Here is a 12,632-nt window from a genome sequence, read left to right as displayed (position 1 = left end):
CAGACGGCCAACTAAATTATCTTTTTAAAAACATTTAGCCTACCAAAAAAAACACGTTTGTTTCTTGAGACATGCTGGAAAGAAAAAGGGTTGATGTTTAAGGAAAGAACGTTATTTTAAAAAATAATGTTTTTGTAGAAATAAAGTTCATTGACCACAGGTGAAACATAAAAAAAAATACACAAATTTTGACTTGCAGTTCTTTGTCCTGAATTATGGCAGTAGTGTTTGTAAATAGATGACGTACAAAACCATGTGGCCAGCCTGAAAAAAGCCTTTTTTGGTATTTCAGTAAAAAGTGCCAACACAACCAACATTCTGTACACTTGTACTACATGTATTTATAAGGGGAACATGCGACCAACTACAGTGTACAAGGCAGGTATTGTAGTAGCCCTGTTCCCCTTATTTACTCTATGTACCATAAAAAAAAATTGTAACCAAATATATTTGGTAAAAAAAAAAATGATTGAAAGTGGAACAAACATGTGAAGTGAAAATCATTAATGTTGTACACACGTCACACGAGTGTACGCGTGTACAGTTGAATGCACGCAATGTGTATATCCCACTCTAGGCTATGACTGACCCAATTTCTAAACTGGATTAGAACTGCATGTACCCCCTCAAACAAGTCAAATGAATAGGTTTTTTTTTATTGTATTGTGTGCACTATCCAACAAAACCTCATTGCATTACTCATTTGTGATCATAATGACCTTGTTTTGGGGGTAATACGCCTGGAATTCCATCTTTGAGAGGGCAAGGCCATTTTCACTTTGCAAAGGGCATTTCCATTGGATAAGATAATGGGACCGTCACTGAAGATGTCACGTGGCACCAAGGCCAAAGGGCATTAGAGGCAGGTGCCTCTGTGTAATATCAGGCCTGCAATTCGGTAACAACATTGCAAGTTCAGCCTGCTTAAAGTTTTTCACCACAAACGGTCGCCCACATCACCAGTGATTGCCCACTCCGTCCTCGGGCCTGGAATTTCACATAGGCCATGTCCTTGAGCTCGCTTTCTCGCGTTAACACTTTCACACTTTAAGTAACCTTTCAGGCCTGTATGCTTCTTTTTTGAAAGGGCAAGGGCACCAAGGCATTTTCTCCTTGGTAAAGGGCACCCTATGAGGACAGTGAAGATTTCTACTGGGGCATTTCAAGGGCACCAAGGCAATGACGCAAGGGCATCAAGAATTAGTATCGGCCTGCCCTTTGCAAAATGAAATTTGCCTTGCCTGAAATTCCAGGCCTAGGTGATCAATCCGTACAAATTTACATACATTTTGTACCCTGGTGAGGAGTCCCCTAACTAGGCAATCTAGATGCACATTGGCTAACTGGGCCGGGAACCAATCTTGCCCAGGCAAATTTACACAGCAAAATAATTGGACTAAACAAGTTTTGTGCAAACTGAATGCTAAATTGATGATTTCTGTGTAGCAACTGATCACATTTTGTGCCACAGCAATTTGCTATGCTATCGGCGAGGGAAATCATTCGCTGTATCTGTCACCAATGATACAATGCCTTAAAGACAGTGGACACTATTGATAACTGTCAAAGACCAGTCTTCTCACCTGGTGTATCTCAACATGCATAAAATAACAAACCTGTGAAAGTTTGAGCTAAATCGGTCGTCGAAATTGCGAGATAATAATGAAAGAAATTTAGCACCCCTGTCACACCAAGTTGTGTGCTTTCAGATGCTCGATTTCGAGACCTCAAATTCTAAATCTGAGGTCTCAAAATCAAATTCGTGGAAAATTACTTCTTTCTCGAAAACTACATTACTTCAGAGGGAGCCGTTTCTCACAATAATTCATACCATCAACCTCTCCCCATTACTCATTACCAAGAAAGGTTTTATGCTTACAATTATTTTGAGTAATTACCAACAGTGTCCACTGCCTTTAAGTAATGTTTTAATAATTAGACATCCGCATGTATGTAGTTCAGCTGTATTTTTTATTGATTTCAAAATTAAATAATTTCATAAACTATTTCAAAATTTCTTTTAAAACTGATATTGTTTCATTTGTAAAAAAACAAAATATAAAAAAAAACACACAGAATACGTGTACATGTGTTAAGTTTTCAAACAACACCAAACTACAAACATGGTAAAAAATATATTATCAATTTCTTTTTTTACACTGACAAGGCATCTTACCTCGGCATACATGTAGTGTTACAAGCACAAGGAGTAAATAAGTGACTTGTCTAATGTTGACATGTTCAAACCAGTTTAGAAAGACTTAAAGATACTGGACACTATTGGTAATTGTCAAAGACCAGTCTTCTCACTTGGTGTATCTCAAAATATGCACAAAATAACAAAACTGTGAAATTTTGAGTTCAATTGGTCTTCGAAGTTGCAAGATAATAATGAAAGAAAAAACAACCTTGTCACACGAAGTTGTGTGCTTTCAGGTGCAAGTTGATTTTTGAGACCTCATCTAATTCCAAGGTTCGAAATCAAATTCTTGGAAAATTACTTTTTTCTCGGAAACTACATGTATGTTACTTCAGAGGAAGCCATTTCTCACAATGTTTTATACTATCAACTTCTTCCCATTACTCGTTACCACGTAAGGTTTTTTGCTAATAATAAGTTAAAGTAATTACCAAAAGTGTCCAGTGCCTTTAACAAAAAATCATATGCTGCTTACATGTAAATATTAGTATCAGTGAGCAGAAAACATGCTCCAAGCCAAGTCTATTTTGCCATGCAAAAATGCTGTCATATGAAATCATTCCTATTGTACAGTATAAGATCAATAAGTACCTTTAAAACAGTTTTTCATTTTGCTCTTTATGTACGCTGGACCATCAAATTAATTAGAACGTTTTATTATAATTCTGACCAAGTTCATTTGTTTATGAAACAAACAAAGTTCTTTCACATGGAAGATATTTAATATTAGGATTACACGTTGTTTACACCTTCCATAGATGTTGATAAATATTGGAGATTTCACACCTGGTGAGACATAGAGATATGAATTGATTCCAGCGTGGATGGATGGCTTGCGCATAGCCATGGGCAGGTTCTGTCTGGGTCTTGAGGTTGGTGTTATTGTACGTGTAGGGGGTGCACCCCATTAAATTGGAGAACACAGAGCGTCTTCTCATTAACGACACCATGATTGAGTCATCCAAACTGCTTTAAAGGTGTTTTGAACCAACTTTTTTTTTAGTGTGGGGTGGACAAGTTTCTTTATCTACTGTTTCTATTTTGTGTATCACTTGTGAAAACAAAATTGAAGTGAAGGCATTTCATTTGTGCATTGTCACAGAATAATCACTCTATGAAATCTGGCTTCATGTATTCCATTTCACACGGTGAAGGAATTTCACCCAACGACCGTATCACTGCAACATTACGCTCATTGTATACTCCTTACATTTGAAAGACCTATTAGCTTTCCCACCGTCACGCTCAGGGCAAACTTTTAATTAATTTCTAAAGATCCGCTTACACTATTTGTCTCCTGTCTCTCGGCTCGTGCACAAGCACGGTGGATGGAATAACAAGCCATCAGTAGACCGATCATAGAGCTGTCGATGGTCTGACAATGCATTCAAGACATGTTCTCGTTGCAGATTTGCATCATGCCGCGACACTCCCTTGCCCCTAGGGGGGTTCGAATCAGAAGACCTCATTTTGTGGACTGGTTCCCACTAGCAATGTGCTGTTTGATATTTGCACAATCATTGCATTCCCATTCCCCGAGCCTGGAATTACATAGAGAGTCCATAGTCTCTGTTGCCCCTTCGCCTTGCAGGGCACTGCCCTTTCAATACATTTCCTATAGACTTGACAATTTTCCAATGAAAGTGCCCTTTGCAAAATGAAAATGGCCTTGCCCTCTCAAAGTTCGTGGACTGCAACCCCCCCCCCCCCCCTTCAATGTAGTTTTTTCATGGGATCCTAAAAAAGGGTTGTTTAATTTTTGTATTATGTAATTTAACAAGCCATCAGTAGTCCGATCATGTAGATTAGAGGGTGGTCTGAAGCATTTGATAAAGGCAAAGCATACCGTTGGTTGTTGGAACCATTCGATTATCAATCGTCCATTTCTGTATAATTACACAATAAAACAAACTGGTCTGCAATTTTTTAATTTCAATCGTATTTTTTGGGGAGATATCGCCGAAGAATTACCCCTAGATATAAATACAATCTGAGAAATGTTACTGAACTTTGGGGCATAAAAAACTGACATCTTTTTACATAATTTTTTTAAGTGATCTAATCAAAAGCTGATGTGTATACATGTACATGTAGGCCAATTCTTACCAAAAGTTTGATTGCCGTTAATTTTTAAGATTTTTGATTGCCGTTAATTTTTAAGAGTGATAATATGAAACATGTACATATTACTTCCCTTTCGTTCAAAATAAAAATCGTTGCTAATTTTTGCTAATCTGATTATTGATTCATGTACATTACCTTTGTGTATCCTCCAAATTCCTGAGTGATGAATAGCCATAAGAGTCGATTGCATTCCATCTCTGCAGTTCCTTATTGATTGAATTGTGTCTGTTTCGCCCTTGGCCATGTTGGCCAGTTTGCCCGTTTCCACCTCACTGAATCCATATCAAAGAAAGTTCAGGCCTGAATGTGGATGTGTAATTTCATTGATTACTAATAATTATAAGCTGCATTCTTAACATTTCACCTGTTGAGCAGTTCTTTGTTGGATTTGTTATTACAATGTTTTACTATTAAAGCCATTGGACACTTTCGCGTAAACAGTATTGTCCAAGGTCCACACTTCGTGTATCACAACTTCTATATAAAATAACAAACCTGTGAAAATTTAGGCTCAATCGGTCATCGGAGTCGGGAGAAAATAACGTGAAAACCCACCCTTGTTTCCGCACGTTTCGCCGTGTCATGACATCTGTTTAAAATATCGAGAATTGATAATTGTTTTAATGTTTTCTCAAAAAGTAAAGCATTTCATGGAATAATATTTTAAGAGAAGTCTTTCACCATTACCTTCTGTAAACCCTGTTAGTTATTTGTAAATCTGTGAACTTTTAATTTTTGTTCTGTACCAAAAGTGTCCAATGGCTTTAATGGGGTGTGTAGATAGCTTGGCCATGTTGGAACTAATTACTTTTATAATGAAATTGAATGGGTTGGTAATGTGCAATGTACACGATCAAAAGACGAACGAACGCAAACAATGCGCATCTGTGGTCTCAAACAAATAATGTGTACATATGCAAAGTAATGATAACAACATAATTGCATGCACGCAATGAACAAGAACATGTAATTGAACAGTGATTGATTGTCTACTCATCGAGCTCTGTAGAAATTTACACAGAGTGCAGGCCTGTATGCTTCGTTTTTGAAAGAAAAAGGGCACCAATGCTTTTTTCTCCTTGGTAAAGCGCACCCTACACACTATGTATGAGGAAATTGTAAATTTTTACTACAGAGCATTTAAGGGCACTGAGGCAATGACCACTGGGGGGCATGAAGGCAATCGCCTTCGTTGCCTCCGTTAAGTATCAGGCCTGAGAGTGTTTCACCGTAATCACAAAGAATGTACAAGTAGGCCTACGATCAAAAGTTTTGTAATCACAAAGAATGTACAAGTAGGCCTACCATCAAAAGTTTTGCAACCAGCGAACCCCCACACCATAAAGGCTTCCAATACGTAGCTCCACCCCCACCCCATCTTCAACCTTCAATTTTCAATGTTTGGGAACGCTGCTTACGAGACCATTTTGTTAATAACAAGACAAGAATTAAGAAGTATTTAAAAGTAAAGTAGATCGAATATTAAATTTACAACGCAAGACTATCGTGTCATAAACTACATACTGGCAAGACGCTCAAATCACTTGCCTTGTATTGGGCCTGTGGTCCAGTGTAAATTTTGAGCCCTTTTAGTTGCTGCGATGGAAAGAGGTGGAAGAGTTCCATACTGTAGTACGTACATGTAGCTGTATTACAATAAGGGAATCAGTGTGTGGTGAAGAGGTTTTCAACTACTGGTTTAATCCCAACGAGGCCTGGTTCTTGATAATTTTACCGAGACAAAGTCGAGGTAAGTTTTTAAGAACCAGGCCTCGGCGGGTTTAAACCACTAGTTGAAAACCGATTCAACACACTTTGATTCCCATTCATTCGGTCAAAAACATCAATACTTTTTAGTCGATAAGTAAAATAAATGCAAAAATTATAATTGTTCAATGATTTCTTTCAACACAACACCCCTCCAGCTATGAAATGGTAAAGCCCTCCGCCGCCCCTGGGTAAACAACTCCTTATAAGGGAATGCTGTGCGCGCCGCGTGTATCGCGTGATGTGGCACAACTATTTCAGCCGTTGCTCTCGACCAATAGGAATGAAGAAACTGTCTTATAAGAACCTGTAGGTGCATTAAGCTCGCGTGTCACGCCCATGTTTCAACACTTTTTACTGGTGTTATATCATCCGATCAAACATCCCCACGTGATGCCCTCTCGACCAATCAGAATGGATTTAACTGTCTTAGGTATTTATGAATGTACGTTAGCTAATGTAAAAAAAAAACTTGTACACGCAATATATACGTTTTGAACACAGATTTTCCCAAAGCCATTTCAGTATAAGAACAACAAAACGCGTCTTTCCTTCGGCAAAGCTTGTATGAACTCTTAGCTTGGCCACTGGTTGTTATTTTTTCTTCATGTTCCATATAGAGGGAGTAGGGCGAAACAATAAAAGAAATTATCTAAAATAAACACTTCTGGGAATGAGAGAATGCCAATGCTGTAATAAACAACATTCCATGTGTTTACGCTGTGTAGATTTAGGGGGATGCCGTTAGCGCTGATTGAATTTGCTGCATTTCCCTATTTGTACTGATTGAATTAACACGTCCCGGCCCTTAGTTCATCCGATTATTGAGTTCATCCTGGTTTGTACAGGGCGGTTAAAAGGCCAAATAAAAAAAAAAAAATGTGAAGTGTATCCGCCCGCTTCCTTTTCAGAGGTCGCCTCCTTTTTTTCGTTTTCTCTTTTATTTTATTTTCTCTTTTATTTAAAAAAAAATGTTTATGTCAATTTCTAACGAAAAATTGATAATATTTACAACTTTGCTCGCCAAAACATTAATTCTTTTTCCCAAAATTGCTCAGCCGTTGGTCTTAAATAATTTGTCGGGCAGCCATTTACAGAAAAAAAACACAAAAAAAAACCATCCCTTTTTTTTCCTCAAAAAGGAGGACGCTAAACATGTTTTTTACTTGTTTGGCCTAATACAGGGTTTAGCGCACAAGGAAGTGCAAGATATCACCAGGTTGGATTGCCGTGATTGCTGAGGGCGACGGCGCAGGGCATCGCGGCTCCGAGGGTTGTACGGTTTTTAAGTGCCAAGTTGGAGGAAGGGGGGGGGGGGCTTTTTTTCCCTTCATTTCACAGAGAAGTTGTTTTGCCCGTAGCTTTGTTAATAATTTTACAAGATTAAGAGTCTGGAAAACCATGTACAGTAGGCTATGTTCACAATTTAAGTATTGACATTTTATGATAAAAGAGTAAGCAGAGACTGCTAACTCTCCCCGATTTAATTGGCAGAAAGTTCCCTGAAAATAAACTAATCTTTCCATTTGTTCTGATGAAGTACATATAGTTGTTGCTACGAAAGCTACATGTATGCAGTTTTTCTAATATTATTAGTTAGTCTTTAAGTGCTGGTTTAATCAATTATAAAAGGCAAAAGCAGGCCTGTGTGTTTCGTTTTTGAAAGGGCAATGGCACCAATGAATTTTCTCTTTGGATGAGGAAATTGTAAATTTCTACTGGAGCATTCAAAGGGCACCAATGGGCAATGACCAGGGGGCATGGAGGTAATCGCATTGGTTGCCTCATTGAAATATCAGGCATGCTTCCTGATTATGGAAACTTCATTCCTTATATTGAATTTCTTTCTAAACATCTCCCTGGTTATAAGACAAACGCAGGCTGATGCTTCGTTTTTGAAAGGGCAAGGGCACCACTTGAGGGAAATTCTCCTTGGTAAGGGTACATGTAAAGGGCACCCTATGAGCATTTCAAGGGCACCAAGGCAATGACCAGGGGGCATGGACCCAATCGCCTTCGTTGCCTTTAAGAAGTGTCAGTCCTGCAAAAGAAAAATGTGTTCAGCTGATGCCCGAACACTTAAAAAAAAAACCACATCAGGCAATGCAGCTTTAAGACTGGAATTGTGTTCCACTATAAAGAGCCCACTCTTCGTGCATGATATACACGTGCCGCACACCACACACAGTATCCACTCACTGATCTTACTACACAATGTAATTTCACAGTCAGCGCTATCGTGTCTGTCGTCTGGTAAACAGTTTGCGGACAGTGCATATCTGCAGTGCACAACCATTCGTCTTCTGCATTGTTGGAGAGGTTGTGCTGACTGTAAACACCTTCTCCTCTAGGCAAGGGGGAGTCTCGGATTTTCGAAAGGGGTGTCGGAAATACATGTACATGTAGGGGCATCGGAACAGTGTAATCGGAGGATCCAGTTTGCAGTGCTGTCCTCATTGAGCTTTTGCTCAAGTTCAGTGGATGCCTTTGCTCAAGTTCAGTGGATGCTTTTGCTCAAGTTCAGTGGATGCTTTTGCTCAAGTTCAGATGGAAGTTTTTTACCTGCTGAGTTAAATACTTTATCTTGTTAATTGATGGCCAGTTTCATGGTTCAGCTTAAAAGTGTATCTGTCGGACAATAGCAGACAGTGTTTGTTTGAAGCTGCTCTAAGATGTGAGTAAAGCACATTTAAAATAGTTCAGCATACAGTAATCACAGTGGTTTATATGCAGTTATCAGTCCTGTAGTGTAGTGACTATGTAATCGATTGCCGTAAACAATCTGGCAAAGTTATTATTTGGTGTTACAAAGGCAGTGGGCACTATTGGTAATTACTCAAACTAATTATAATCATAAAACCTTACTTGATTATGTGTAATGGGGAGAGGTTGATAGTATAAAACATTGTGAGAAACGGCTCCCTCTGAAGTAATGCAATTACTTTTCCTCGAAAAAAAGCAGGATGTTCCATCGCCATTATTTTGTAAATTGAAAATACCTGTACAACAATGACTTACATTTTATCAACCGCAGAAAATATGTTGCCTCACAGAGGAAATGAGCGATTAAAAATAAGCAAACAAGACATGACTTCGAGATAAAAAAAACGCAAGATTAAATCACACGACTTGATTAGCTTACATGCTGTCTTTGTTTACTTTGAACCATTGTTTCCCGTTTACATTGCGTCATGTGCGCTGCCATATCTTCATCCCCTAATGATTAAGTTCATCGTGCTTGGTGGATACACATCATTGCTTTACCTGCACAGTCTCGAAGGTAACTAAACAGAATTTGCAACACAAACATTTCTTCCAGTGATGCCATTTTGATACAGTGAGATAAATGTAAGATGTATACTCGAACGAACGGCCATTCCACTGCTATAGGTTCCAATACAAACTTCTCCATAAAAGTGTCCCTTACCAGAGGAAAACTGTTGTGCCTCTTACAGGAGCGAACGCTTGAAATTGTTTGAAGATACTTTTTACAAATATTTTTTCTCCATCCCTTCACCCAGGTCAAGACGTAAAGGAGAACCCTCGTCCGTCCAGCAGAAGATGTCTTACCAAAAACTCTCTGGCAACGAGCCTGAGAACGACGTGGAACTTAGCAATGTCCAGGCCACTGAGCCCTCGGACAACTACCATAAATTAGGATCAGACGAGCCCGACGTGGAGGGATTCGACGGCATTCAGATCTCGGATGTCAAGGCTCGGGCGTTTGATGGATTTGACGACACACATAGGAGCCCTCTTCTGAAGGGGCCGGCCGGGGAGGAAGTGAAGTATGAGGTGTGTTCCTGTTCTGTTTTTGTTTTGCTTTAAAATGAAAATCACAGCTTACATTTTGGGGTCAAGTAATTCTCTTCTGATGCAGAATTTGTTTTAGAAACTTTTCGACCAACTACATTGTAATTGTAAGTTCCTGTGAAAATCCTGTATTGAGTGCTCATTTTGGCAATCATAAAAAGATTTTGGGTTGAACAGAGAAAAAAATCTCTTGAGCGGGATTTGAACCAATGTTCTTGCAATTGAGATAATTGTCGCATCCCATAAGGTTGTCCACTGGGTGTTGTTTCAGAGGTTGTATCCAAAACTTGGGTGTGATCCCTGGCTACATGGCAGTTAACAGTTGAATGGCTACTGACTGGCCCCCCTTGAACAAAGATATTGGCTGGAAAAGGAGATCACCAAAAAGGGCTAGATTCATTGGATTTGTTAGTAGATCTGTTGGTCTGCATGTTAAACTAGAGGTACATGTAGTTGGTTCAAGCCATGCTAGGGTCGATTGTCCCTTTTTCAACACCAAACTATAACAATATCACAGTAATGAGTTTTAGACAGACAAAAAATATATTTTTGTTAAATTGTGGTGTGTGCTCACAGTACATTCAGAAAAAAAAAACAATAACAGTGAACAGAATATAATTTGTTTTCCATATGTCTATTTTCACAGCTTGACTATGTTGCCGACGACAATGGGATTATGTTAGTCGCTGTACAAGGAGATCGATCTAAGCCAGCCATCATCACATACCATGATATTGGATTGAATCGTAAGTGCTAGCATTAAGGTCCTTCCTAATAGAATGTCGGACAGCCAATTTCAGATTGCTCAGTGGGTTTATTGTTTTTTCCAGATCCTGTTTAAAGAGAGTTAAACCAACGGTTATTTTCAGAACCACCCCAACTCATTTAGAGAATAGTCATTACATGGTGTTACCGCAAACTCTTCTATAGATCCTGTTTACTTATCAGTGATCTTTCGCTGCTTGCTTTGTCAGTTTGCAGTCTGTGTAAATTGTACTTCCATTAGAAGTTTTTGACATTGCACCACCTCGCTGAGTTTATTAGCCAATTTCATTTAATTTAATTTATTAATTCTGGTCATGAAGCCATGGACTTTCGGTAAAGCAAACTTTTTTCTCTGTACTAGCCAAGAACCCAATGGAGACAAAGAAGGAAGTTTCAGTTTTAGATGTGGGAGGAAAACCCCAGAGAACTAATCTAGGGAAAACCCAAGCAGTCAAGAAGGGACTGAAAACCCGGTCCACATATGGAAACATCCAATGGAAACACCCAGTCTAAGGCCGTGTCCGAAACGGCGACTTCGGCTACAGCTACGGCTAGATCGCGCGCGTCTGCCTATTCTTCAACACTGGTAGACGCGCTGATCTAGACGTAGCTGTAGCCGAAGTCGTCGTTTCGGACACAGCCTAATTAAGCAACATTTATGGATTAGAAGGCGGTAGCTGCTTATATTTGGGCAGCATTTAGGGTTACTCAAGTTCAAGAAACTTGAGTGCAATATTCAAGTCTTTCATATTACATTTATTGTACAAAAGTTATTATTGTTTAATGATGGGCCACAATTTTGCTTCGGAGGGACTGGGAACCTATACAGTTTGCTCAAGTTTGGGTTGTGGCTGAGGGGGCCGGCTCATGGTACATGTACAATGTAGGAAACTCACAGACCCCAGGAAAATGAGGCGTAAAGTTTCCCTTGCATTTCGCTGCACTGCTGCCGAGTTCAAGATTTTGCATTGAATTGTTTTGTTTTTCTTTCCAGATGTGACCTGCTTCCAGGGATTCTTCAACTTTCCTGACATGGCACCCATCTTGAAGCAGTGCTGTGTGTACCATGTGAATGCACCAGGACAGGAACAGGGCGCTGCACAGATACCCGAAGGGTAGGCCTGTCTGTTTGTCTGTCTGTCTGTCTGTCTGTCTGTCTGTCTGTGCTCACAAGATGGACATTGTGGGGTTACATACACACATGTATATTAGAAGCACTTAAACACTAACTTATGTCATAAAAATTGGGCAAGCTTTTGTATGTAACAACAACTACTTCATCTACAAACTTCTTTGTTTTGTTTTTACTTACAAAAGCTATAGCATTTTAAGCAACAAGTTTTCAAGGGAAGTTTTTTATTGTGACCATCTTCAGGCATATTGACCCCTTGCATGCGCGTCACACGCGGCGACTGATGCCACGCTCACCATGTTGGTGGTCAATAGGCTTACATGTTACGTGTAAACGCCGCGTCACCTAAAAATGCGCACTTCACTGAATAACACACGTTGACATTGACCACCAATATGGCACATCCAAGATTATTCTGATGATGACGTCAGGTGAAATGGATCAATATCATGCAAATTGTGAACATTTCTACTTCAAATTTTCCAGTGTCACCCCCATAGGTGTACGTAATTTTTTTTATTTTCGTATATTTGAAATAAAATGCTATCCTTGGCTGCCCTTTTTTTAGGTTGTATGGTAAACTTATGATCCCTGGCCAGTCGGTAGTTTTTTAGTTTTAATGGCTTCTGACTGGCACCTCTGATATTGACATAAAAAGTATTCATCTCATTACAAAAAGTAATTATCTGCTTCTATTTAAATAACCAAGTCTATGATACAGGATCATATTTCCTCTGACTTAATCTTTGATGGTGTGGTTCTTCCCCCCCCCCCACCTGGGGGGCATTACTGAACCTTCAATATTGACCGGTCAATATTCACTCACCCGGC

At 39.3% G+C, this 12,632-nt stretch overlaps 1 protein-coding gene across 5 annotated transcripts in view; it reads left to right on the top strand.

The window, feature by feature from the left end:
- LOC117288859 (protein NDRG3-like) overlaps positions 1 to 12,632 on the top strand; it is a 49,007-nt gene that overhangs the window by 4,622 nt on the left and 31,753 nt on the right. The window contains exons 1-4 of one of the 5 annotated variants that reach the window (XM_033769713.1): positions 8,306 to 8,765; positions 9,613 to 9,886; positions 10,551 to 10,650; positions 11,664 to 11,784. In XM_033769713.1, coding sequence (XP_033625604.1) covers positions 8,764 to 8,765; positions 9,613 to 9,886; positions 10,551 to 10,650; positions 11,664 to 11,784 — 497 coding nt within the window. In that variant the 5' untranslated portion in view covers positions 8,306 to 8,763. Of the gene's footprint in view, positions 1 to 8,305; positions 8,766 to 9,612; positions 9,887 to 10,550; positions 10,651 to 11,663; positions 11,785 to 12,632 lie in introns of those variants that run through there. The other 4 variants (XM_033769714.1, XM_033769717.1, XM_033769716.1 and 1 more) reach the window with 4 other exon arrangements.

The sequence above is a fragment of the Asterias rubens genome, chromosome 4 (genome assembly GCF_902459465.1).
Source record: "Asterias rubens chromosome 4, eAstRub1.3, whole genome shotgun sequence".
NCBI classification, from domain to species: domain Eukaryota; kingdom Metazoa; phylum Echinodermata; class Asteroidea; order Forcipulatida; family Asteriidae; genus Asterias; species Asterias rubens.
Note: the sequence above shows the minus strand (reverse complement) of the source record. Positions and strands in the feature narration are given on the sequence as shown.